Source organism: Hippoglossus stenolepis, chromosome 17 (assembly GCF_022539355.2).
Source record: "Hippoglossus stenolepis isolate QCI-W04-F060 chromosome 17, HSTE1.2, whole genome shotgun sequence".
Taxonomy (NCBI): Eukaryota; Metazoa; Chordata; class Actinopteri; order Pleuronectiformes; family Pleuronectidae; genus Hippoglossus; species Hippoglossus stenolepis.
Window position 1 is genome coordinate 6,315,376 of NC_061499.1, and position 27,116 is coordinate 6,342,491.

Below are 27,116 nucleotides of genomic sequence, written 5' to 3' on the forward strand. Positions count from 1 at the left end.
TCAAAAGAAATAATGTCTCATGTTTCATCATAATTTGGAAAAAATAGATTTTAGGTTGAAAGTAAAACTATTACCAAGATGCAAGGAAATTAGCACACAAGTACAACCCGTGATGATTCACTCGTGTTTGCCCTCAAAATGTCCTTATGCTACAAATGTGAATGAATTCAACATCAAAGCTTAAGAGCCAGACTAACACATATCAACCCCGCCCCCCCGTGAGGGTCCATGCTTAAAATCCTGTAGTGCGGGTAAACTCAGGGCAGCGGCCCACAGCCATCTACAGCTTAAAAATCCTCTTCTCTTCAGCCAAACATCCACCTTCTGCACTAAAGGGAGAAGCTGGAAGAAAAAAGGAACACAGCTGCAGACAATTATACTGTCTACATGCAACTGATTCCCCAGGACAAAAGGTTATTATTGCTCTGCCTTTGAGCATAATGCCTTTGCTATGAGCTGGAGAGCCACTAGGAGACAGTAGAAAAAGCCAGTAAGACATTTACGCCTCATTGGGTTAAACATCAGTGCAGGACGCTCAATAACACTCAAGTCAAGAAGATACTAAACACTTTACACAACCCCTCACTACAAACTTGGCAATCATTAAGACAGTGCACCTACATCATAACACAAGTTACTGGTGCCCCAAAGCTGCCATATCTGCATGAATGGGCTTGTCACTCTGGTTCAGAAATCCTGAGGGGTCAAGATTTACTGCCAGGGCTGAGTAATTATACACAGTCTTATGTACCACTGTGGTCCCACCATCATTATTTCCAAACACATTGCTGCCACTTCATATTCTATAGCTGTGAAATAATGAAAGATAACAGAGCAGAGTGCTTTGCTCTCCCACTCTCCCTTTTCTCTAGAGTGGTGACAATGCAATGTTTCATTCTCCCACAGGGGACTCTTTGAGGAACTATAAATTCCCACATCTTCCAGCCTCTTCAGTGCACAGAGAGCACAAATACATGAAGTCTGTGCGACCTACTGTATCTATCCTACTAACTAACTAGCCTGGGGTATACGCTGTTTTTGCATGAAAATTGAGATCTTTTGCTGTAACTGGTTAATTCAAAATGAACCTTCGAGGGAAGAACACTGCTCTTTGAATAGCAAAAGATGCCTGTGAGACTTGAACATGCCCTGCTGATAGACAGGGCTCTGCCATGTACTGCTGTACAATCAACAAGTGATAAGGACATACAGAGGAGACGTCAATCAAAGGCAACTGCATTTCCTGATCTATTTTGTAAGTTTTTCCAATTTTCAAGTGAAAAGTCATTAAAACTACATTTGAACTTGATCTTTAGACTAGGGGGACAGCCTTTGTTTGGACTATTACTAGAGATGCCATTTTAATGACTGCACAAATGTCCTCTGCATACTGAGCTTGTGTAAGGACTTGAATGACTGAACTAATGTGATGGAATGCATTGTTAACGATGACAAAAGATGCTAACAAAGATCTTCAGTAGTTCAGTGACTCAATGTGTAAACAAGCAATTTAAAAAGGCTTTACTCAGTTCCTTGGAAAACAGTTACAGGCACGCATTTTAAAAACAAATGTCATCATATTAGATTCAGTTACAATATTAATTGCTAATGAACCCTACAATCAAAGATCCACTGACAGATCAGCTCTTCTTTGTAGAAGCTAAGATGAACATCGACAATATAGGCAACATGAGCCCAGTGCACGCATCCCAGAGAGCACTTGTTTGATGTAGCAGTCCTTAATGATCCACGCAATCTAATGAGCAACCATGCCGAATACAGACATCAACGGGGGGTTTCCCGAACTTGTAAAACACAGAAAAGCAACTTTGTCATAACTGTGACTCTGCATGCATAAATGTACTGAGGGAAGAGGACATTGCTTTGTTTAGAGGGGTGTTGAGCAAAATGACTCTGGTAATTTCCAGTAGAGGAAACACAATTAGCCATTTGTCATTCCTCCAATAGAATATAACCCCAGACATGGTAAAGCTTGCATGCTTAAGGGCTTCAGTACCAAGGAGGAAGGATTGCTTGTGGCTAAATGGAGAATACTGTAGCTGCATGCCCTGCTGCTCTTCATTTAGGTCGAGGCATCCCGAATGCATCTCAGCACAGGGACGAGTTTTGTTCTGTGACTGAGACGGAGCAGCAAGAGATCTTATTTCCCAAGCTGAGTCACTGTAGTCCAAGTAACCACAGTTTTGTGGAACTTTTGACATGTGGTGCCAACTAAAACAGCTGCATGACCTATTTTAGTCACACTGGAGAAGAACTGAGAAACCTTTTCCACATCCTCTGAACGCAATACCTTTCTAAGTTGCTGTAATGTGGATACATGTTCTTTTTCCTCAAACATGAAACACAATGAAAACATCCAGTGTTTTATTACTGTCAGTTACTGTCAAGTTGTTGCACAGCCTCTGGTTATCACTAAAATAAACTAACAACACATCTGAAAAAATGTGTTAGAACAACACAGCCTCCTCATTACAGATATCAAAGCTTTTCATGGTCAGCGCTGCTCTAGTATGAGCATGGTGTCTACAACAGCCCCACCAACAAAAATCTAATCATTCATTCCTAACTGAAAACACACAGCTGCCCTGATCTGACTTTGAAACTTCAGCAAAGATAAAAATCAAGCAGCACAAGCAGTCAGATAATGTATCTGTGTGAAATGCGCAGTGATAGCATCTTAGTAGAAAACGGGGCTCCGGGCAAAGAGAATACATAGGACAACAATGAACTCATCCTGGATATAAACTCCACACTCTCTCACCAACTCCCAGTAGATTTGGAGTAGTGAATGAGACCAAAGGCTTCCGCCCGCTCTCTTGTCTGGGTAGCAAATCTCCAAATCCCAGCCAGAGGGGGAAACAGATCCAGCACCCTATTACAGGGGGCCTGAGAGATGGGACTACGTTTCATTTGCAGCCAAATTCAGCTTTGGTCTAAAAAGGCCCCATCAAATAGGACCCAGCCTTCGCTAGGAGTGTTGTAATGACATTATGCCAGCTCTAGCTGTAGTAGTGTGTGTTTTCAATGATGAGAGCTGGTGATGGAACAGGAGAAAGAGACAGATGACTCTCTCAGCCCAAGACTCCTGATTGAACTGCAGCCCAGAAATGCAGAAGAGGGAACAGACCCCGTTGATTTACCTTTGCAAGTGAATGATGCTGATGCAGACAGCAAGACTAATGTCACAGACCCTACGTCCCTGCACCTCTAAAAGAGACAAGCTTAGTGCTAATGTCAGAAATCTTGACAACTATCTTCATTTGATCAATGAAGAGGTAGAAGTAGTTATACTTTGTATCTTCAACAACATGTGGTAACAGGGCAGCTCAAGATAAAGGTGAAAAATAAATAAAATCATCTGCTAAAACAGCCAAAAACAAAATGTATTATTTCTCCACAAGGCAAGTTCTACATTCCAAAATATTCAACACCAAAGGTTTAAAAAACAGTTCACGTTGCCATTTTCAAAGCAAAATAGCCTTAAAAGACCTGATGAAGAGAAACATGGATGGATTTTGGCAGCCAAATCACATGGGAAATTACTTCAAATGTGACCAGACGGTAACAGTAAGAGCTTAGTCAAAAAATAATATTCTTTGACAACCTTGCCGGCACACTGACTGCAGGGGGTAAGCATGCAATCAAAGTCAGCAGAACATACACATGAGCCATAAAAACAACAGTGCTTCTTGTGATAGACTGAGGTTTATAACAGTATAATTTTCTAGACCAATGGAAGGGTCCAAGTTTGTGTGACTTTTAAGAAAAGTAGGATGACAGGTGACAGAGCTATACAAGTTCATCTCGCTTTGAAATGAAACTCTTGGCTGCAGGGAGGGCTGGCTGGGAGTTGGATCACAGATTGAGAACAAGACTTGCTTGCTAAGTTACAAAGACACACTCATGGGGAGAGAACAGAGACCCATAAAAGAAACCAAAGAAAGTGGCAAATAAAAAACTGAGAATGACAGAATAGTATCTCAGTCAGATTGCCACTTGAATTGAAAAAGTATGTTTCAAGGTCGAGATAAGCAGTCATGGTAAATGAAATCCTAATGACCACAGTAATCGTCCAAATTGCTGGGACTGCATTGAAAGGGAAATGTCAAAGTCGGGGGTCACTTAGCTCTCCTGAGTGAAATCATATCAAGTGCCTAATGATCTCCTTCATATATTCCAATGAAGCTTCGGGAGCATTTTTAATGGAGAGATGTCATCATCAGAGCTGGATTCATTGCTCAAGTGTAAAAACTATCCTCTTGATCTTGCTAACTAGAGTGTATCTGCTCAAAAAGAAACAAGCTTTGAAGGCCACAGGTTGAAATGAAAACCTCTCAGAGAGAAGATGACACCATCACAGCCCCACTTTAACTTCACAGGCTTTGATTTTACTGTCAAATACAAAAAGGACCAGGCCGGAGGAGGCAGGAAGGCAGTTATTGTCACAAAGAGAAAAAAAACAAGAACACAAAAGTAAAATAAGTGAATAAACCTATTGAAGAGCTATAACAGAAACATTGAAATACAGAGTTGATCATTTATTATATTTTCCAAGCAGTGACATCATCACACTGAGCAGATTAGTTGAGGGACAAGACAAATCAAGAAAATTAACAACTGGCTGTATTTTATTAATGACAGACATTTACCAAGAGCCAGAAGTAACTTTATAGGTTATGCACTAAAAGACAAAAGGACACTTCCCGAAAAACATCAATCATCTCAAATGAAGCAAGCAGGTCAACCCCAGAGACCTTTTCATGGTGGACCCTTAACAGGTAGAGCAAATGTAACATATTGTTACACAAAAAGAAATCAACAAGGAAGTAAGAAGAAGTGCAGCCTTAAGACCCTATGATTATTGTATCATTCAATTTTACAAGGACTTGGCAGTGGTGGCCTAAAACACATGGTAGTCAGCCAAGCCTCTTTACTATTTCTTACACAGCAGAAAATCTCATCTGGATTCCTCTCACTATTCCTGCAGTGCTCTTACATCAAATCTTTAGAACATGGGTCCAAAAAGAAGGAAGTCAATCAAATTTGTGCTTGATTAAAATTGCAAAAATGAAAACCATGGAAGAATGTACAATATCCCTCTTGTGCTTAGATCAAAAACTAATTCTAAATTATATCTTCCGGTTTTGGAAGGTTTTTTTGGAGGCATTTCTTCCCTTACCCTAGTTGAGGGTTAAGGACAGAGAAGGTTGAATCTTGTTAAGCCGTATGAGACAAATTGTGATTTGTGAATATGGGCTATACAAATAAAATCTGATTGTTTGTTTTACATGTGTGCAGGGCATCTACATGCAGCCCAGAATTTAGCAGCATGCATTGTGATGATGTATTAAGAAATCCATGTACATACACACCAAATGTTGTAACAACATACAAGACACTGCATTTTCACCATGTTTTCTCCTGACAAAACAAGAAGATGTGAGGCCTGTGAAGGATATGTTGGCATCAACATGATGCCCATATGGCAGCTGACTCTGCTCTGACTCAGTAACTACAGAGTCCAAGACTCATTGGGTTTCTTCTTCCCTACTGAGCAAAATCAGCTTGGCAGAAATGTGAACAATGAGACCAAAAGCTTTTGAGGATGACAGCAAGTTTCCAGCGTATCAGTGGTAAGAAAAGACTAAAGCAGAAAATCAAGTGGGTCAGTACATCCTGTGGTTGGAAAAAGCCGAGCGACCACAGCAGACGTGGGGGACTGCGGCATTTGGGACAATGATTAGCATTTGGAAGGAAAAGCTCTTCTACTCCTGTGGTGCTTCGTTTCTCAAGGACACATTAAATTGAAGAGTTGGGGGGGTCGTTTTATTTAATAATATCAGAGAATCTGTTTGGAAGACTTGGCTGGATCGGGTGGAGGGATGTTAAATGGTAAAGTGAGAGGGCAGATGTGTTTTTTCTGTAGAAATGTGATGTGGGAAGAGAAAACGATTATAAAATATTATATATTTATTGTCAATTAAACACTTAAAACAGATATTATCTGCAATTAGCTTAAATTGGCCACTAAAACCGACCTGTTGATGCATCTGTGTGGCTCGACTGTCATTGATGCAGCAGCAGAGGAGTTTTTTGTACATGGTGAAAGACAGAGGGAATTACAAATCGTTTTGGCCTCTATAAACTATACAACGTTACTTTATTCATCAGTCCAACAAGGTTAAAAAGCATTCAGTGATAAGCCTATATCTTTCACTTGAATTTGAAAGGGTTGCGTTTTAAAATTGGAAACGTCTTAAGGCCGAACAACAAACTGTTTATCTAATGGCCGGCAATTGCACTGATGCCTGCTGCGGGTTGCCTGGAGCCACAATGACTCATGCTATTCTCAAAGCACTCCTTTGACTTTTTATAGCAGCAGGTTAGATGCATGCCAACAATGCCCACTGTTTCCATGAAGGAACATGTTCTCAGAAAGCTCTTACAATATATTATACCTTCTGTCACTCTGACTGGCATGGAGATGATAGTGAAAAGTTTGATCAATATCAAAATATGACATTGTCCTAAGCAAACAGTTTGAACAAATATAGGCCTATGGCTCTATCCTTGCAGGGGTTCAAAACCTCTCACATGGGATATTTAATGTCTATAATGGATTTTTAGGGACATTTAACTTTCTTGATTAATTGGTTTCAGATGACTACTTTTAATCTAAGTTTCCCTCCACCCCTTTTGAGCAGAAATGTCACCTTTGCCACATAGAGATCCAGAGCCATCATTGGTTTTAGAGGTCAGTAAAAAATAGCCTAACAACTAAGCGAATACAATTTTGTGAAAAGAAATGTGCAAGAGCAACAGTAGGACCAGATATTTGCAACCTGCATGTAATATGATCTACAAATCTCTGACGTGGCCTTACATCAGGCCCACTTCAGTGTTTGCCGTGGACTGAGCTCTACCTTGCTTTATAGCTGGTGCGGCTCGCCCAGCCTACCTGCCAGCTGCTCTGCTCGATAACCACAATGATATGACAGCCTCCTGACAAGTTCGTCTTTCTCTGCCACTCACACACTGACAACCTATTCCAGCTGTCATTTTGTCCCGCTTGACACCACTCCATTCGTCCAGCTGTCATTTCCCATCCTCTGCCCAGACTCTTCTTCCGCCCACTCCGCCGAGAAACATCCCCTTCAGAGCCCCCACCGTTCCAGAAGTACGCATGCGCAAATCCCCCAGCCACCGTAGAGATGTACGCATGCACCACCAGTTTGACTTACGCGGAAAACCAGGAGAACTGAACTCTATCAAGGCTTATTTTTATTACAATTATATTAAAAAAATTACTACATTACACACACACACACACACACATATATATATATATATATATACACACACATGCACAAGTCTAAAAAGGTGGGGGGGTAGAGCTGGAGATCTGCAGTAGCTCTCTGGCTCTGCAGGTCAATGACATTGAGTCCGCCCCTCAACAACTCCTCCATTCAGCTGTGCCCTGCAACAACAGAAAGCAACCCTGGGCAGTGGTGTCCTTTCCTGGCTGTCATCCATTCTGGCGACCTGATACAAAGCTGTAGCCTCAGACCATAATGCTTCGTAATGTCACACCAGGTGGGCTTGCCAGTGGCCAGGCTGCGACAATTAAGTAATCCCCCTCTCAATGGGTTGACGAGAATGACCATCAAGACAATAAACATTTGAACAATGGACACATCTGAATTTGGAAAACATGAGTAGGTTTTGCCAAAATGGAAAGATGTGATAATCTGGACACATTGTTTTAAAAACAAAACCAAACCCACTCAACTAATCAAGGATAGAATCAGTATTGATTTCTTATATTTAAAAAGAAATGGTCAAAGAATAGATCTCATATAAGGATGCATGAAACATCTCCAATTCCTCCTGTAGTAAAAAATGAGGCCATAATATCCTGGATAAAGGTGCAACCATCTTGCACTTTGACCTGTGCCACCGATCCATGCACTCAACCAATCACGAGTCAGTCTCAGCTATAATAATAATAAAAAGACTTTAGACTTAACTAACTTGTGATGTTAGTTTATCCACTATTTTCTATAATTTCATAAGTCAAACAATAATTGTTAAAATGAACAGAGCAGATTGAAGCAGATTAATCTGTTGTGAAAATATTAATTAGTTCCTGTCCTCAACATAGATTCACTTTCTTAAAGAAAAACTGAGCATTCGTTACATGATTTCATTAGTAAACCTTCTTCTCCATTGGATACATCCTAATTTCTTCTGAGCTGTGGGAAGCCACCATGTGGGTCCCAGCTTAAATTGTGAGGTCGGTGCCTTAGTGAACTACAACCAAAGACCCAACCAACTCCTTTAATCACAGGGTCTAACATACAATCAGAATCCCAAAAAGATGACAGCTCCACCAAAGTGTAGATATTCTAACCAACGATGGCAGGGTAAGGGATTTACTGTGACATTTAAAACAGAGTGGTGGAAGAAGAGGCAGCAGACACATAAACCTGTCTAGGAAATACAGTAATCAGCTCTGAGATTAGCTTTAGTAATGGATTTAGTTTATCTGCATAGAAATAAGAGCGAAACGGATTGTGCTGACTGCAACAACTCTATAAGAGAATCTGAAAACTAAATAACAGATTCAAATGCATACGATATGAACATATGCAATAGGCTTACAGAAATCTTACCTTGAAAATTGGAGGGGGAATAAAATACCTCCAAAAAAAGACGGAATAATCTAAATGACAACAGCACAAAAGGCATTTGAAAGACTTCAAAACTGACAGCTAGCCAATCATCCAAGCAGAGATCCAGCCAATGGGCACAACACACAGAAATAAGCAGACAATTCTCAATGTAAAATTTGCAGTGAAGACTTAATACAACACATTAACGGCTCACTGAATAGAGAGCACAAACACCACGGGGTTGCTACAAATACCCAACCTTCATAATAACCACTACATTTGGGATTTATTTGATTAAGCCCGCTCTTAGCCATCTACCTTGGTTTGCTGCTGATGCTAAACAGGGAATTTCTAGGGACTTTCCGCAAAACATTGGAGGGATTAAATTGGAAGGAGAAAAAATTACTCAAGAGTAAGCTGCATTGAGCTATTTGAAGTATTCAGTAATGCTTTAGAGATGCTTTAAGCAGCTGATCTTATTAAATTGGCTCTGCTGTAAGTAATCTATCAACTACAGAAGACATTCAATTTAACCTAAGGCAGAGGCTGACAAAATAACAATACATTTTAAAAAACCTATCCTCTCTGCATTAAAACAAAAACATCAAGCATGTACATGCGCACACACACAAACTGATGAAGCAGTTTTCTGAACAATTAAATCCTCTTTGGCTCCACCACCAAAACCTCCCTCAGATTGGATGTCTGGCAGGCATTCATTTCTTCTCTTCCTTCACGCCTCCTACCATAGTTTCTCTCACTCCTCCTTTCTTCTCCTCTCTGTATACAGGTGCGCTCGCCCACAGAGTTGCATGCTGACTCCCGTCAGTAAGAGGACAGGGATGTATGATATGATCTCTGTTCCTTCTGCCCCACTTCCACCCCACCAACCTCTGCTTTCCATCCAGAGGGCATCAATGAATACTTCAAAGCTAACGTGGAGGAGAGCTGAAGGGGGATAAAGCGAGCCAATATTCTGAGAACTGTAAAATCAACAGTAATCTACAGTAACCACAGACAAAGTCACATGAGTGTCATAACAAGCAGATAGCCATTTTCTTATTCAACTACATCTTGTTTACCCTCAGGATAAGCCCTACTTTAGGTTTGTCTCAGCACATGCATCATCTACACCTGTTGGTCTTATGTTGTTTGGTCTCATCTAGAAGGAATACAACCCCCCACTTTGCAGCCCAATTTGAAAAAGAGCACACCCTGTAAACTATGGTTAATATTACTTGTTCAACGTGTTCATTTTGATGTTGGTTCTGCTTGGTGGTGTAACTAAATAAATTCAAAGCATGGGGACCGCCTGCTGACCAGTTGTACTACTGATGTACATAAGCACCGCTATAGAAAAACCAACAAGCTTGAAAGGAGCGAAGTCAATTACAGCCTCGCATTTGTTAAACGCAAACACCGCTCCTTCTGCTTTTCCCTGGGCGGATGGGTTCTGCAGGCTGGGTGGTCATGGAACAACAATCACATCAAAGTACCCATGACAACACAGAACAAACTGCGAGACAAAAGCTGCATCAGCCACACATCCCCACGCTGCCTGACACATACTGGTGTGCATGAAGTTAGTCCAGTTGTTCCTGTAGCATTTTCTGAAGATGAGAAAGCGGAGGATACATTTTGTTTTGTTATCCAGGTTTGTTCATGGTTCCACACCCACAACATCAGTTCCAGTTGTGGATACAGTGAAGGAAAACACTACTTTGACTGTTATATCAAGACCTATTAGGGTATTCACAAAACAAGAAAAACAGATCAAAATAAGGCCTTTTTGAGAACGCCCTATCCTGCCAAGTAAAAAAACAAACAAAAAGGTATTCCTGGATCTGCCCCTTTATCCAGGTTCATCCATGGGTCGTGCCCCACCCCTCCACAAAATGTCATAGAATCATTTCTGTAGTTTTTGAGTAATCCTTTTGACAGACAGACAAATGGTAATGAAAGCATAACCTCAGTTGGCAGAGGTAAATACTGCCTTTGGTGCAAATATCGAATGATATGGTAAGCATTATTAAATTGAACCTTGTAACAACTGTAGCACGATAAAAGTACTTAGATAATCCCTTCATCAGAGCAAGACTTGTCTTCCTCAAAATAACCACCTCTGAAATAACATTATCAAAGACAACTGTGCCATGTCATGTTGGCTCACATTTCGACATCAATGCTCTGCTCAGTGTTTGTCAAATGCAAGCATTACATTTTTGGGGGTCAAATTTTAATGGGTTCTTTCGCCCACCCTTCCATAAAGTTTCATGGAAATCTGTTCGAATAGTTTTTGCGTGATCCTACTGACAAAGACGGGGGAAAACATCAGTGTTTCCCTAAGGATTTCTTTAGCAGCGGGGACCGGCTGGCCAAACCCAGCGCCGGTCCTTAGCTCTTTTCTAATCACTCACACGTAGAACTGATCTTTATAACAACCTGCTGAATTAATATTTATGTTCCTGGATAAATGGGGCGTCGCTTCTTCTGCAACAATGAAGTTAACATAACGGCATTAGCTGTAATTTCTGATGTGTTGCTGTTTATCTTTAACATGTAAAGTGAGCACAGGTTAGCGGGGGAGTGAGGACACGCAGACATTGCTTCACATCTGAAATTTGTAAGAGCATAAGATCACACTCCTTAGACTTCAATAAAGAGAGAATAGTTGTAATACACAGGTCGTAGCTGTCAGAGGACATTGCTCTTAAAAGCTCATTAGTGAATGACTGCCAACACCAGCTACAGGACTGTCGTTAAGAAAGGTAGGGCAGAGGACAGACAAAATGTAATTTGCAATGAATAATAGCCATGGCAGCATTGTGCTGAATCTAATGCAAACAGCGAGCTATGCTAAGCCTCTCCCACCCCACGTAATTAAATGTTAAGTTTAAACACTTAACTGGCTCCAAACATCCTGTGATGCTTATATTGTGCTAGTCTGCACACTAATATCGCTGAGAATGTGCAGCAGAGGTAATTCATCATGCTAACAAATTGGGCTACCATTAAGGTGTCACCATCGAGGCATCTGTGACTCATGTGGCCTCAAAGCTGCTGAAAAGAACCCTTGTTAGGTGGTAGTTTTTTCCAATGGCCTCCACCAAACTGGCTGACAGGCAAAGTGGGACCTAAAAACCAGGCCATTTCCCACCTCAATTCAGCTTAGATTGAATTGACCAGTGCTGTTCTTTATATGGCAGGTTGCCTTTTGTTACTGTCCTGGACAGCATCCTAGAAAAGCCTGCAAAAACCTGAATACACAAATGTTTGCACAACAAAGAGGATAACCTCAGAATCAAGGGTATGAAGAAAGGAAGAAATTCATTCTTGCTGGCATTAATAGTTATGGGAGATAAAAAATTCTCTTGCAGATGTTTTGAATAATTAGCACAATTATTATAACTCACTGTAAACCCAGGCTTCTGTAGAACAAACACCAGCCAACCAAATCTGGTATTAATGTGTTTGTGTGCCTTTCATTGTGATAGCCAGTGGCTTTGTCATGCCGGATGCTTCTTCCCGTCAGAAGCAGCTCATCCACACATGCCCCAGGTGCTCCGGAACAGATCCGTCTCTCACACATGCAGCACACCTCGGATTCACAGACTCCCCTGCTATGCCTGACACTAGTCCGCTGGGAGGCCCGGTCTGGGAAATAGCACTTAATCATCAGGGGCTTGACATCAAGCCTTCTGACTGGGGAGAAACCAGAAAATAAAACAGTTCTGCAAGGGAGGGGATAAAAATGGGGATGTGTTTGGTTTTCTTGTGTGCGCTACATGTTGTGATACGACTCTAGTGCACGAGGGCCTGAACTGTGAGGCTTTAGTGGAGACAACAGAGCATGAGCCAAAACAGTCATTGGCTTTGGCACTGAAGTATGCTGTGAAATGGAAAATAAGTTGCCGTGGTTACTCCAATCTATTAAATGTGGGTCTAGGAAACCTGCCTATTGTAATGACCAACGAAGGGAGCACACCAAAATGTTTCGTGCTGCAGGTAACTGGACACTGTATCCACACTGAATATTTCATAAGCTGTTGGACAGTCAGTCAGGGGGTTTAAGCTGGGATCACAGCACCAGCCAAGTGTCTGGTGGGAAGATCAATCACGACTTATTCTCCATTTTCCCACACTACTGCTCTGGCTACAGTGTTGCTGTGCCAGCAGCTGCTACTGGGATGGCCCAATCTACTTTCAGCTAGATGTCATGTTTTTAGTGTGTGAAAAAGACAGGAGAGCAAAAAGAGGATGTTTGATTGCGTGCGTGCGAGAGAGTGAACACACAAAAAAGCTGCAAACCGCACTAATGCTGCTGGCCTTACGAAAAAAAGCTGAGCTGGTAACATCACTTGTGGGGCAATTTCATTTTCACAGCACTGAACAAGTTTTTTGCAGCAAAAAACGATGTTATCAATGAAGTCAGAAACACTACCGCATCCTGTGTGTGCTGTTATCAAACGGTTGTTTGAGATAGTGGAGAAATTCTGTGGAACTGTTGACACATTTTAGGTGTTAAATATCACTTGATTTTTTTAGTTTGTGTGTTGCCTGAAAAATGTTCAAACCCATGCATCCAAATTTTGCTATAAACCCATTGAGAGGCAGGTGAGAGAGAGAACACGGGCAGGATGAGCTGAGGAACAGAAAGAAAGACGATAGTTTTAGGTGAGGCACTTTCCACTGATGGTAAGATGAACCCATACAGCTCTAACATGGAACAGCAAACACGAAACAAATGTTCCAATTAATTGTGACCTGAAACCTTTTGGTATTCCCACAAAATAAATGAGGATTGTCTGAAAAATGTACTTATCGATTATCAACTCAACTCTCGGGTGCTGTCTGGGTTCTGGGGGCGGTGGTTAATGGGGCAGTTTAAAAGAACTCGACATAAATTAGACATTTACTGGTTAAGATTTCCGTGCACCTTGATGCATGCACTTTATTAAATTATCATAAAACAAAATTAATTTAGAACAGGATTATAATTTAATTAAATTTTGAATATAACCAAATTATTCTTTCTATATCGTCAGTAGTAAATGTAAAATCACAATGTAGATCAATGCCGACGACTGTGCAGTGCACACACACATTGTTGGTCTTTATGAGCAGAAACGATGATTATGTGTGTGTTTGCACATAGAACAAGGAAGAGCTCGAGAGGGATGTTTTGTGTGTGCGTGACATCAGAAGATAAGAGCCCTCCTCGGTCAGGCAGAGGACTGAGAAGCTAGCCCGTCCATACATGAGAGCAAAATGTGGTCAAAACCTGTCTGCATAGCTTTTCCCCCCCATTCAGCTAAAGTGCCGTGAATGAACTCTTAGCTGCTGCATCTAAGTGTCAGAGTTATGAAGAACCCTGCATGTCAGTTTTAATGGACTTGGCTACTAAAAGCTAACGTCCTATATGACACATAGGAAGCATCCATCTAGACCTCGAGCACAGCTCCGGTCATGCAAGAAGCAGCAGTTGTAATGCTGACAGGCTGAGGGGAAAGTATAGTGAGTGTGAATGTACATGTCTGTCCTGCTATACCAGAGTATCCAGCTCATTATTTGCCTGCCAGAGATGCTTCTTCTCCCCTCTTTCTACTGTCAGAATGGACTGAATGGTTCCCCGACATAGCCAAGGTGGAAAAAACTCAACTGCTTCCATGGAACCTTCACCATACAGCTTCCAGTCTAATTCAATTTTCCTGCCGCTAACTCAATAAACCGGACAAAGAATTTGTATAAAAGCCAACATAGGGAGCAGGAACAAATATCACTCTTCTGAGGGGCAGCAGTAGCATAATACAATTACTTCAAAAAAGGAGGGTGGGTGTATATTTGTACCTGCACACTTGGGAAGTTAAACCTTCACAAGGCAAAGTCTAGCAAGCAACCACTGACTCTTTGCCTGCAGAAGACTGAGCATTAATATGGAGTTGGTTTAAGAAAGTAAAATGCACAGGACACAATTTTTGAATTTCATTACTTTCGATGAATGAAATAGAGAAAAAGACAACTAAAGCCTGCCTGGTTTTTAAACATTTAAATATTAGGAAACCAAAATGAGCGTGGCTAGATAACAGACGCATCATATCAGGGACTCGCCTGCACAATCAGTACGGCTCGTGGTGTTTGCATATTGCAGAATAAGCTTGTTATTTTGGTGCTTGTAAATCAAATCTCTTCAAATTGCCTGCTTGTTTAATGTAATGGTTAACTGTAGATAATTTGGAGCTCTGCGCAGAGGAAAATCACTAACAGCATCCAAGCATTCAGACGACAACGGCACTAATCATGCGTGTCTGGGAGTGACGGCCACTTCCAATCATGTGCCTGCAGTTGTAGAATACGCATTTTTGTTCCTCACAGTCGAAAATATGAGGAAGCAATAATACACTGTGCAGCGTAATCATAGAAAAACACGTTTTTCGAGAGATAAAGGCTCATTTCTTGGAGTCAACAGAATATATCAAAACACAGAAAACATATTTGAATAATGGCCCATTTAGTATTCGGGGGCAAAAAACACCACTCTCCGGGGTCAGGTTTATGTGTTAATCTCGCACTGGTGCTGACATACACACCGAAGAACGCCCGAGAGTGTTAACTATTGCAAAATAATGTAGGCCAGCGGCTCTCAGCGAGCTGATCAGGATTACACGCAGGGTCAAAGGATGGCTATAGGGAGGGGGTGATTGTTGCAAGATGGGTTTTTTCTCATTAAAAAAAAGAAGCACTTGGTGACTGAATTTCACCATGTTGCACATTTAAGCCTGCAACAGAAGGCTCCATTCAAGCATGGCTTTGTTTTCAGGGTCCAAGAGAAAAATGTTGGGAGAACAACAGATGCAGACCACTCAACGCTGTGAGGGCTTTTTTTTTCTTTTTTTATATATATATCAAAGAATGCCTTTGCTTTCATTTCTGGACACATTGCCAAAGAGCTCTGCAGTTCTTGCTCTGTAACTGTGGAAACTGATGCCCACTTTATAGCCTTACACCGCGGCAACATATCTCCTAATGGGACTGTGAAGCGTGACAAAATACCATAGGTAACACGGTGCATGTACCAAGTGTGTGGCCACCGCGGATTATAAATCGGATATAGTTGGGCTGTAAAGAAAGAGCACAATTCCTAACAAGCGTGTGACACATGGAAGTGCTCATTATCGGTGCTCAGGTTAGATCCCTGATGCGAATGTCAGCCTCGGAGCGGGATCGAGTTCACCTGAACCATGCGGACGCGGTAAACCTCTCCTAACCCCGCGCCTTGGCCCCTGGCTATAAAATGCAATCAAGTTATCAACATAATTGCAAAAAGGGGAATGTCACCCTGGGCAAGACGGAGCACCTGCCCTTGAAGATTAATAAAGGAATGCCTCAGCCATGCTGTGTGGTTGCACGCCACGGGAGTTTACATGTGCATGGGATCTGCGAGGGGAGTGACAGTGCCTTCATTTCACCAAGACACACACACACACACACACACACGTGGGCCCATGTGACACTGTTACAAAGCGGAATAATCCTGCATTGTGATGACAGGCACACCAGACCGGATCAGTTGGCTTCCGGGTTACAAACAGCCTGCTGGTGGGAGGAGCACCGGCGGCGTTTGGTGCAAAAAAACCTGCTTCTCCCAATGTGCATTTATCTCAGAAACACATCAATGCATATGGATTTTTAAAAAAAATGAAATAATCAACGCATTAAAAACACTCAATCAACCGCATTGAATTCACTTTCCGACGATTCAAAACTCGCTCCACCTGCTTGTTCACGCACGTTTTTTTCCCCAGCAAACCTAAAAAGAAAAGTTGTGTCTGCGGATGAAAGTGCATCACATGTCTTTATTGTATAAAACTTGAATGGAGGCTAAAGCAAAAGCGCACGAGCTAGCGGCGTGGTTTAAAATGTCAGGGTCCACCCCGGCGCGGAGACACACGTCAGGCCGGCGGACCCCCCCCACCATGTTCACGCGGATCGTCCCGATGAGAGCCGGCCGTTGTTCATTGTGGAGAAACTGTTCCGCATGAGGAGCTAACATGCGACCGCCGGGAACACGTATGTGCTCAAAAAAAACCAGCCTCCATTGTGGTGCCGACTTCTACAGATTCAAATAAAAAAACAGTGGATTTCATATGAATGAGCTTTTAATTTAAATTTTTAAAAAGAAAGAAAGAAGGAAACCCGACACCGCCCGGGGGCCACTCGGAGGTCTGCCTCCTCTACGAGCGGCGGAGACCGGGGGGGAAAGCCACCCGGGGCCTGGCGGACGTTAGCTAGCTTACCATGGGTCAAACTCGTGGATGATGCTCTCGAACCGGATCACGGCGAAAAGTCTGGAGCTGAATCCCGCCAGGCAGGCCAGGAAGAGGATGCTGAACGAGAGCAGGGACTGCCACCCTGCCGGCTGTGCCAGTCCAATGGACAGGCCTCCCTTGCCCGGTGCTCCACCCGCGGCCACGGCTCGGCTGTTCCCGTGCAGCGAGCCCCCGGCGTTGGCGGACGCTTTGTGTTTCCCGTCGCTGGCTGCGTGGTGCTCCGCCATTTCTGCGCGCGGTGACGGTTTTTTTCTCCTTTCAGGCTCGAGCGTCCCTGCTGCTGCTGCTGCCACGCTCCCGGTCCGTGCTGCCGTAAAACTCCCCCGACGTCGATCCCGCTCTCCTCCGGTATCCGACCTACCGAGGCCCGCTGGTCATACGCAACCGAGTGTGCGGGGTTTGAATTCAGTGTCGTTCCACCGATAGATCGCCGTTACGTCCCGTCACGCACGCTCATGCGCCACATCGAGCCCGCAACAGTCAATCTGCTTCACGACTGAACCGGCGGAAAGGGGGCGGGACTTCTGGGGTTGGGCGACGCGTCAGGGAGCGCTCTCGACCACTCGCGCGCCGACAGGTACGAGAAGGCGGGGCTTTGCGTGTCCAAGCCAATCGGAATCACGCACCCTCTCGAAAGACAGATAAGCCCGCCAATCGAAACAGACCAAGTATTTGTGGCTGTTCCTGATTGAGATAACGAACCTCCCCCTGTTGTGTGTGAAGTAGAGTCATGCTCAGCAGTTATTACTCAACTTAAAGTTGTCTGTGTTGAGTTGAATTTCAGATATTTTCAAAGAGAATAACAAAGACAGGGTCATGTTCAAAGATTCAAAGAAGGAGGTGGTTTCCCCCTTTGAAGCTAGAGGCCACAGGAGGCTCTGTGAAGGTAGATGTACGGAGGCCAAGTGAGCTCAACACACTGCAAATATAGAAAAAACGCATGCAAATGGGAGAAAAAACACGTGCAAACTCAGAAAACATCTTAATCAATTTGATGTCAAAAAGTCACAATGCACGCAAATACAGAAACACGTTGCAAATTGCGAAAAACGACAATGGAATAAGTCATAAACCTGGCTGTAGGTCAATACTTTGTGAAGTTACTGAAGTCTGCTACTTGTCAGCGGTGATGCAACAATTTGCATTGCCTTTCTGTATTTGCATGTGTTGTGACTTCTTGCAGTGCATGTGTCGTTGAATTTATTTTCTATTTGCATGCGCATTGAGCTCTCTCGGCCACAGTAGAGATGCTATCTGGGAGTGCAATATTTTCTGTTTTGGTGCCCTTGGTTGTTCTGGACTGGGTGCTGGAGTGGTAATAAAGATTGATGTGTTTCATCATTATTATGTCCCCCAGCGAAAACAAGAGCACAGCATTCATCATCCGCTTAAACTTGGGATGTACTTTTCACAACTCACCCCCTCTCCTTTCCAAAACCTTGAAAGCCAGTGTCAGAATAAGACGCCTTTCTCTTTTTCCTACATTTATAAAGAATCTTCAAAGTTTTTCTTGTTTTTGATTGATTGCATGCATTCATTTTGCTCTTGCACTTTTTCATATAACGTCGAGACAGTGGCAGGGAGCGTTATTGATTTATCCGAGATATGATTCAGTCCCTAAGGAGGAAGAAAAATAGTCCAGCATTTCTCTTCTGTACTGCATCATATAGGGAAACAAATGTATCCTGAAGTAACTGTCTCCGCTCGCATTTGTTGCACATAATGCTGCTTTATGTAAATTGTACCAGCTGCTCTGAGGTAACCCCTGGAGCTTTGCACAATCAGAGGAGCCTGTCTCTGCACACACAGCAATATAGTTCAATCACTGACCTCCAAGACATTACTTATGAATTCTAATAAGGAATTTACAGTTTGATTTCAACTCCTACTGCTTTGTGTTATTTATTCAACATGTTTAAACAGATGCAAAAACTGCTTATGTTTAACAGAGTGCACTTTTTTCTGTTTGCATTATAAAGCCAGTTGTTGATTATATCCACTATGAGGAAACTTTCACTTCCTCATTTTGCTTCAACAGTTTTCACAGCTTCCCTGCTACCCATACGATCATGATTTAGAGGAAAAAATGTAAGTGATATATTCATGTAGGAGAATTGGACAGAAGTTTGAGCAAGCTTATAGCCCAGCTGTGGATCTTCTGCGGAGACGAGGAGGAAGATAAGAGGGAGACGAGGATACAGCATTTGAGAGACGGGGAGATGGACGGCAGATAATAAAGAAGAGTAAAAGGATGATTATGAAAATTGATGGGGGTCGTCATGGAGAGAAGATGGAGTGGCAGAAGTGGATAAGACTTTTGGGTTCATGAGAAGATCAGAGACCAAAGCCTCGACAGGCAGCATCGCAGGAATGTGTTGAAAGCTCATTGCCAAAAAAGAATTTGTGCACACCCTCACAGAACGCGCCCGCATGAGCCCGTGCATACTGAGGGATACATCTTTATGCACGCACAAGTACACAAACTGAAGTGTGCACCCAGCTCCTTCATCATTCATCAAGGCCTGCTGACGCTATGATGAACACGCCACCGCTTCACCTTTTCCCCCGAACCTCCACATTTTAAATGGATGACCTTTGAGACAAATACAAATGCAGACTGTAAGATTACTTCAATTGCATCTATTGTCAAAAGGCCAAGCACAGATGAAAGCCAGCCACAATGAGTGCAGTTGCCAGGCAGGGCAGCTTTGCTTTTCCTCCGTCTCTAGGGGCAGACTTGAATGTTTGTATTTGCTTTGTCTTTCTTTTTGACTTTTGTTTTTCCTCCTCCAGAGAACATTAAAGACTTAGTTTATGCTTGGCATTCTTGGGCGTCTCCACTTCTTTACTTGCCAAAGGCCAGTCGTGCAAACAATAGCTTAGGATGCCTGACATGAGGAACTCTTTTCACCTTTCTCTGTCATCGGCCCTCTGCTTTGAATGCATGCATAATAGAGGCAGAAAGCGAGAGATAGGTGTCATAATTGGTCAGGAAAATGATTATCATTACGCCCTTTTTTTTGCACTTTTTGCTTCAATTGATATCTGAAATATGGTGCAGCCTGCGAAAGCCTCGGAGCTAAAAACAGCCGCGGCATCATCTCGATGCAGAATGGACTGGATTCGGCAATTTGCCACACGATGGGTAATAATCTCAAATCTCTCAATCAATTGTACACGGTGTTATGTAAGCATATGGGACAAAGCAGAGAATCCTCCATGAATATGCTGTCTCCGATGAGAGCAAAGTTGCTGCATACTTTTAAAGGAAACATCCAATCCAATACAGATGGCATGTGAGGTGCACAGTAGGAAGGCAACTGATGTTGTGTATTGTTTTTTTTATTTTTTTATGGCAGAGACATCCTGCAGTGCGAGGGATGTCTGGGGAGCCGGCACATCGTGTTCTCGGAGTCTTGACATCGTTGCAGCACACTTCCGCATCCCAATCGAAATTGGGATTTTTCACAAATGAGAATTATAGGCCTACATATCATCCATACCCACTCATTCCTATTGACAGTCAGTGGTATGCAGGCTTGGCTTCTTTCCCCAGAATGCAAAGGGAGGAAGGAAGAAAAGCACAGTGGATTGATTGCCAATCCATCTCTGGGACAACACACGGTGTCAAATACATTTACACACCTATGTAGAGTCTTTGATTCATCAGCCCTCTGTCTTTCTAACTACACGCAGAAAAGGAAAATTGAGACATTGATTTACTTGGCATTGCTCTTCACCTATTGCATTATGCATCATCTCCCTGCAAAGCACAACAGACGGGAAATTCATACATCTATGTGTTATGCCCCGGAAAATTTAGGGGGTGAGGGGAGCAACAAAATGATGCAATTCAAAACCGGGAAAGAAAAAGAGAGATGAGGAAAACTGATATGTGGATAATTCAAGAATTTATTTACGCTTCCTGCTGCAAAGCAAAAACGTAATATGGCTTCATGTGGAGTTCAACTTCGGTGAACTTTGAACCCGTGAAATGAAAAAAACAGAAAGTGAGCTTCTCAGAGGAGGAAGATTGATCCTAAACTGAAACATAGCAAATGGATTAGATCAGGTCAGGCCAGAAAAAAGCAATAAATGCCACATTCCTCTCTATCAGGAGTCATAATCACGTACTGGCTGCAGGACTATGTGCTCACATACAGCTCCTTTGGCTGCAACAGGCCCACTGGCACCACTGAAACGCTGCTCCAGGTCAAAAAGGGTGAGGTAAATCAGGAATGTGGATCCAGGCGGTGGATCCAGTTTTTATCCACTGTGCATGGAAATGGTGGAGGGAGGAACCTGGAGAAAACGAAAGCGAGAACACAGGACTACAACTGTAACACTTTACATATATATTCTATAAAAAGAATGAGAAGATAACAGGTTTTGCTCGTTGTGAGAGAAGCGAGCTTTAAAGACTCCACAGAGTCTGGCTGTGTGACCCAGGCTAACAGGATGATGGGAGTCCAAGTGTTATCAACCTTTTATTTACCTGAAGCCAGCAGAGACTTAGACAGCCGGTTTTTAACGGTTCAGCATCATGATAATTGGCTCAGGGTCAAGTTTCTCATCTCGTTGAAAAGAAGTCATTATTTTATTGTGAAAAGCGTGGAAGAGGTTTCTATGACAACAGTTTAAAGACATCCAGAGTGCAAGTCTTAACGATAAGTCAAAGGATGAAACTAATAACGTAAATATACAATTAAATTACCTGAGTTAGATTGCATTTGACGACGTGGAGGCCTCCGGTCTCGGGGGTTACCTGTGCGGCCTCATCAGTGACACACCATTACACTGAGCACGGTTCATTTCTCCAACAGTCAATGGGGCACGGAGAGACAGTTAAATCTACTAGATGTGAACATGACCCCCCCCGGTCCCAGGCTATGCATTTAGATGATATTCTACAAGCAAACAACATCTCCATCTTGACTTTGATGGAAGGTGTGCTGGCGTGGGATCGGCTCGGAGGTTCATTTTATACGATGGGCCTGTTAATCTTGATCCTTGGCGATTATCTATATCACTACATTGCTTGGCTTTTAATTAGCACCATGGAGCAGTCAAGCCCAGACTCCTGCTTTACAGAAAATTACCTGTTGTGATAAAATATGAAATAGTGCGATAAGTATTTTGTAACAATGCGGGGTGATCTATCATCCTGGAGATCACAGGGCTTTTGCTCAATTCACAAGGAGGCTGCCTCTGCCTCAGGACGCTCTCGCATTCATCTGTCATTTTCCAAAGCGTATGAAAAGTTATTTCTCCCTAAAATAATGCGAGCTAGCGACACAATAACCGCTATGATTGATTCAGATTCAGGAAACTTTATTAAGGGCAATTCATTTTACAATCCGTCCCATTCATTGACGATATCTTTCCCCTTTCATTACAAATCGCTTTCGTCTACCACGACAAAGCAATCAATGCAATAATGGTGTCAATGAAAGCGCTTCATTTTGACAGCTTGAATAAAAAGCAAATCTGTTTTTGATGAAAGTCGGACCCGTACTTCTGTATTTAAGCAGAAATCCCATTTTTGAATAAAAGCACCGGTTGCCGAATCTATCGCTTTTTAAATTTTCAATCAGGCTTTTAATCACAGTAATTTCACCGGGGGAATGCAATTAAAGAAAAATCTCTTCTAGCAATTAATGAATCACATTTTATTTGGTATTACCAGTAATAGTTGTGTATAAGAGTAGACATTTTGTATATCTAAACTTTCAGCTGCCACCGCGATCTACGATCCACGATGTGGTTGCAGCCGCGATGCTGGCGATCCTCTCCTGCATCCTTGTTTTACACACAAATAAAGAAGCACAACCTTTAGTTTATCCTCTTTTTTTTCTGAGAACAACTTTAAAAATGTATCAGCATATAAAGACGCACTGTAAACTTTCACAGTTCACCACATTCATCAACATTGATTCTGACCCGTCGACACGGCTTCAAGTGCCGGAGGTAATTCTTCAAATCCTATTGGCATGCCGCATGAAAACTTTATAAGAAAGTTTGGATTGATAGAGCGAGCGAACAGGGGGGGGCTTGCCATTCTCATGTGAGAAATGCGATGTGTAGAAAACAGTTGAACTCGGTCTGACATGATCACCAGGGGGGGGCACGGAAAATATGGCTCACGTGTTGAAAATTGAAGCGTGCCTCGCTATTTCCCAGCTGCCTCAGCTTGACAAATGACCCTTCCTTTACTTCCCTGAGTGGTCGGCCTGTTTCTGTTGGGAAGACAACAGATTTATGTGACGTGGCTTTAATCACAGCCCTGAAACCCCCATGGCAGCAAAATGATTTTATACATCATGTGACACAAAGCTCACAAAGCATGTCTGTGCAATTCCCTCAAATTTCATACAGAGATCAATGCATGAATCGATTCAAGGGTAGATCCACGAGTTGTTTTCGCTTTCTCTAACATGTCAAATAGCAGGTTTTTGTTGTCTTTGATGTATTTCTCAAGAAAGATCTTTATGTAAAAAATCAGACATGTATACATTGCTAATATCTGTGAACTGGGGAAATTATGTGCGGATTTGGATGATAATATAATTATTTTTATTTGGGCGTTTTTATTTTTAACTTTATTCAGTTAGTGTCCGGTTACAAATGTTCCCTCAGGGTTAATTATATCACAGACTGGACATTCTGCCTGTGTTTAATGTGAGTGGTTTGCAGAATATTTCATAGTATTTGTATCTGAACTCAATACGGTGACAATGTGGCCAATCAGCCTTGGTGGAGGTATGAGCTCTGCAAGTGCATTTCTCGTTTATTTTCTATGATCTAACCTGTAAGGAAGGATTTTACGGATGCTGTTAACGTTTCCTCTTATATGATCACCACATTGCTGCTTTTACTTCCTTTCTTGTGAGGCCCTTTTGTATAGACCAATGTGCAAATGCATGAAAGCAAGCAGCAATCTGAGGAGGCCGTTCAATACCAAAGTGGCCTCTCGGTCAGGACTGTGCATCTCTGTGCTTAGCCTGTGTCCAATCGATTCTCCTCCTGGTTGCCCTCGATCGGTCATCTGACAGAACACAATTCACGCCTCCCAAATAAAGTTAAACTTAGCTGGCCTCTCCAATGAATAAGCGAGAGATGGGATGCGGTGGAGAGGGGGCTGAAGGATGAGCAGAGAAGGTGAGGAAAGGACAGAAACAGGGAGGAGGAGGGAGAGAGAGCCAGCTGTCTGCAGGCTTTGCACTGATGGACATTACATCGCTCATCACCATGATCCAATGCATTTAAAAATACATTATTGAACACACAAACAAGACAATGAGGGTGTGTCGAGGCAATCAACACAATAAAAATGCATGTCAAAGCAGAATTTTTACCCATTGTTAAACTATTTCTCCAGACAAAGAACTGGCTTAAACAAGTAAACAAACTGTTAGAGCTTTTTAATTATTATTCCAACATTTCAGGAATAAATGCTTATCTCCTTTATTGCCCAATTTTAAACCTGGAGACAAACACCTCTTATTGTCTTTTCAATAAGGAATCAGAACCAGAACATGATTAGTTTAACTTAAGCATAAAGACTAGAAGCAGGTGGACACTGCTCAGTTCAGCTTTATTCATCATATGGAGGTTAACACAGATCAAATGTGTTGGATGAGAAAACAGGTCAGCATCAGAGCACTACCTTTATAAAATCTAAAATATAGAATAAGATGTAATGAGATCTAAAAGCATGTAAATCAGGATATATGTATAAAAATAATGTTGCACATGGGGAATGTAGCAGTCCTGGTTCAATACATGTAGCAGTAGTCGTTGTTGCTTGGTTGCATCTTTTTATGTAAGTAGTGCAGTGAACGTTGACAGTGCAGACAAGCAGGCATAAGCAAATTTGTTATGTGGAATATTTAGATATGAGTTTAAAAGGCATGATGACCTGACCGGTGGTTCAACAGCCATTTTTTCCTGCATCGTCTGCCAGACAGTAACAAGGAGAACAGCCTGCATGCTGGGCGGCTTTAGTCCTTGATGATGCTGTGTGACTTTCACAGGTAAAGCTATACGAAACTTGTCCTTCACGACCTGGAGTCTGGTGCCAGTGACGTGCTGCGCTGCCTCCACCTGTCTTTGTGGTGATTTGCATCTCTGCGAAGAGCGACTCCAATACAGCACATGCTCAGCAAGATGTAACCAAACTTTCTGAGCTCTCTCCAGCATGGGGTAAGGGTATAGTGACCAATAGAAGACCTTGATGATGTTGACACTGACTCCTCATCACTGTGTGTGGGCAGATGTCCACCCCGCTGTTGTCTTCCGTTGTCCCACGATCATCTGTGTGCTTTCTTTGATGCTTTGTGTCCTCATCTTCCCTTTGTTGACTGTGTCATCGTTGTTTGTGATGAGGGAACAGGAGTGGGCTGAGAACACAACCCTGTGGAATGCCCATGTCGAGGATGATCGAGGAGGCTGCTGATTCACCTGGGGCCCGTCCTTCAGGAAGTTTAATAATCCAGCTGCAGATTGAAGTTTCCACTCTGACATCAACAAGAAAGTCACGGGTATGTCTTATTTATTTATTGTCCCTTCTTTGAGGAAAACATTCAAACGCGTAATTTAATAATGAGTCGACTGCAAAGTGCCGACAGGTTTTAACTGTGATGCAGTGGATATGGCTTCAGATTATTATCGTCACAGCAGGGCCGCTGCAGTCTTTTATGGAACATTAACTGGAACAGGACAGCAATCAGTAAATTATTGCTAAATAGACAAATTAATATGGAGCACGGATTAAAGGATATACCGAGCAGAATTAGTCCCAAATCATCATCACACCCCACACGCAACTAGAGGATGATTGATGCAGGAAATTAAGCGGACTGGCATCGTCCTTGTCGGCTCCAATGATCAAATCATCCCAGCTTTTGTTTAAGGGGAAATTGCGATATAAGTGTCGAGCACTGGTCTTGTTAAATGTGAGCAAACAAGAATCTGGATGTGTCCTCCAAGACAAACGCTGTCAGATCTAACATAGCCTGCTTCCATGTCTGACACAGCTGTGTGTGATGGGCTGGTCTCTCTTTTCTACCGAGCTGCTTTCTAGCCGAGACACAACAGTTCACTCGGGCGTAAGCAAATTAAAGTAATGTCGGAACTATCAAGTTTGGTGCCGTGAGACAGAAACGTCTGCGAGGACAGCGGGGGTAATGGCTCCTAATACACCAGCGGTCTCATCTGTCCATCCCTGGGCCCTGACTGCCTGCTGCTCGCGTCCTAACAGGCCCATCATCCTCTGGACAACTGCTGCACGCGATTGTGACTCTTTCTACAAAATGCGTGACTCCTGCTGCTGCTGCTGCTGCTGCCAGCAACCGAGCTGCTTTGTGATACGTCAAGTGAACATCTAAATCAAATGGGTATTTGGAATGAGGAAAAAAAGCAAAGATCTATAAACACCAGGGCCGTGGGGGGAATGGCCTCTGACGTTTACTGGACCCGCAGAGCTGGGAAAGGAGGTGATATCGCAGCGAGCAGTAATTCGTCATCCTTGTCATTTCCTTACTGGAGCTTAAAATATTGTTTATAGCCCTCACCAACCAACGCAGCGCTCGGCACCTTTGATTGATGTATGAAGCGTCGCCATGGCAACCGGCGTGCGGGAATGATGAGTGACTTTGGCATGGGGAGTATCTCCTCCTGGATTACCGAGACCTCCTGGGGGGTGGCATCTGAGCGTTTGCCCACTCAGAAGGATGGAGTGGGTTAGAAAGTAGCAGGATTGAGGAGCTGATGACGGGATTCCACCAGTTCTAATGGAGGCCTGAACACACGTGGCTGTGAGCTGATGCCTTCTGATGCACGGTGACAGGTAATGGACGGAAAGTGCTGCGAGAAGAATGAAGAGAGAGAAGCAACACGAGGAGGGAGGGAGGGAGGGAGAATCAGATGCAAGTTATGCTTGCCAACAGCAGCTGTTTAAATGCAATCAGGTTCCACCAGGGTAGAAAATGACCCCAGTGTTTTGGTGATTGGTCGGTGCCACCGAGTCTTGGCAAAGGAAAAAACCTGTCACATCTCGAGCTGAGCGTCTTTGTTCTCACGCTGCACCGCTTCCATC

General features: G+C 42.9%; 1 protein-coding gene across 1 annotated transcript in view; it reads right to left on the bottom strand.

Annotated features, from left to right (window-relative positions):
* stt3b (STT3 oligosaccharyltransferase complex catalytic subunit B) overlaps nucleotides 1-17,547 on the bottom strand; it is a 67,213-nt gene extending 49,666 nt beyond the window's left edge. The window contains exon 1 of the mRNA XM_035183613.2: nucleotides 16,988-17,547. Within this exon, the coding sequence (XP_035039504.1) occupies nucleotides 16,988-17,247 (260 nt within the window). The 5' untranslated portion in view covers nucleotides 17,248-17,547. The remainder of the gene's footprint in view (nucleotides 1-16,987) is intronic.
* Between the last annotated feature and the right edge of the window lie 9,569 nt (nucleotides 17,548-27,116).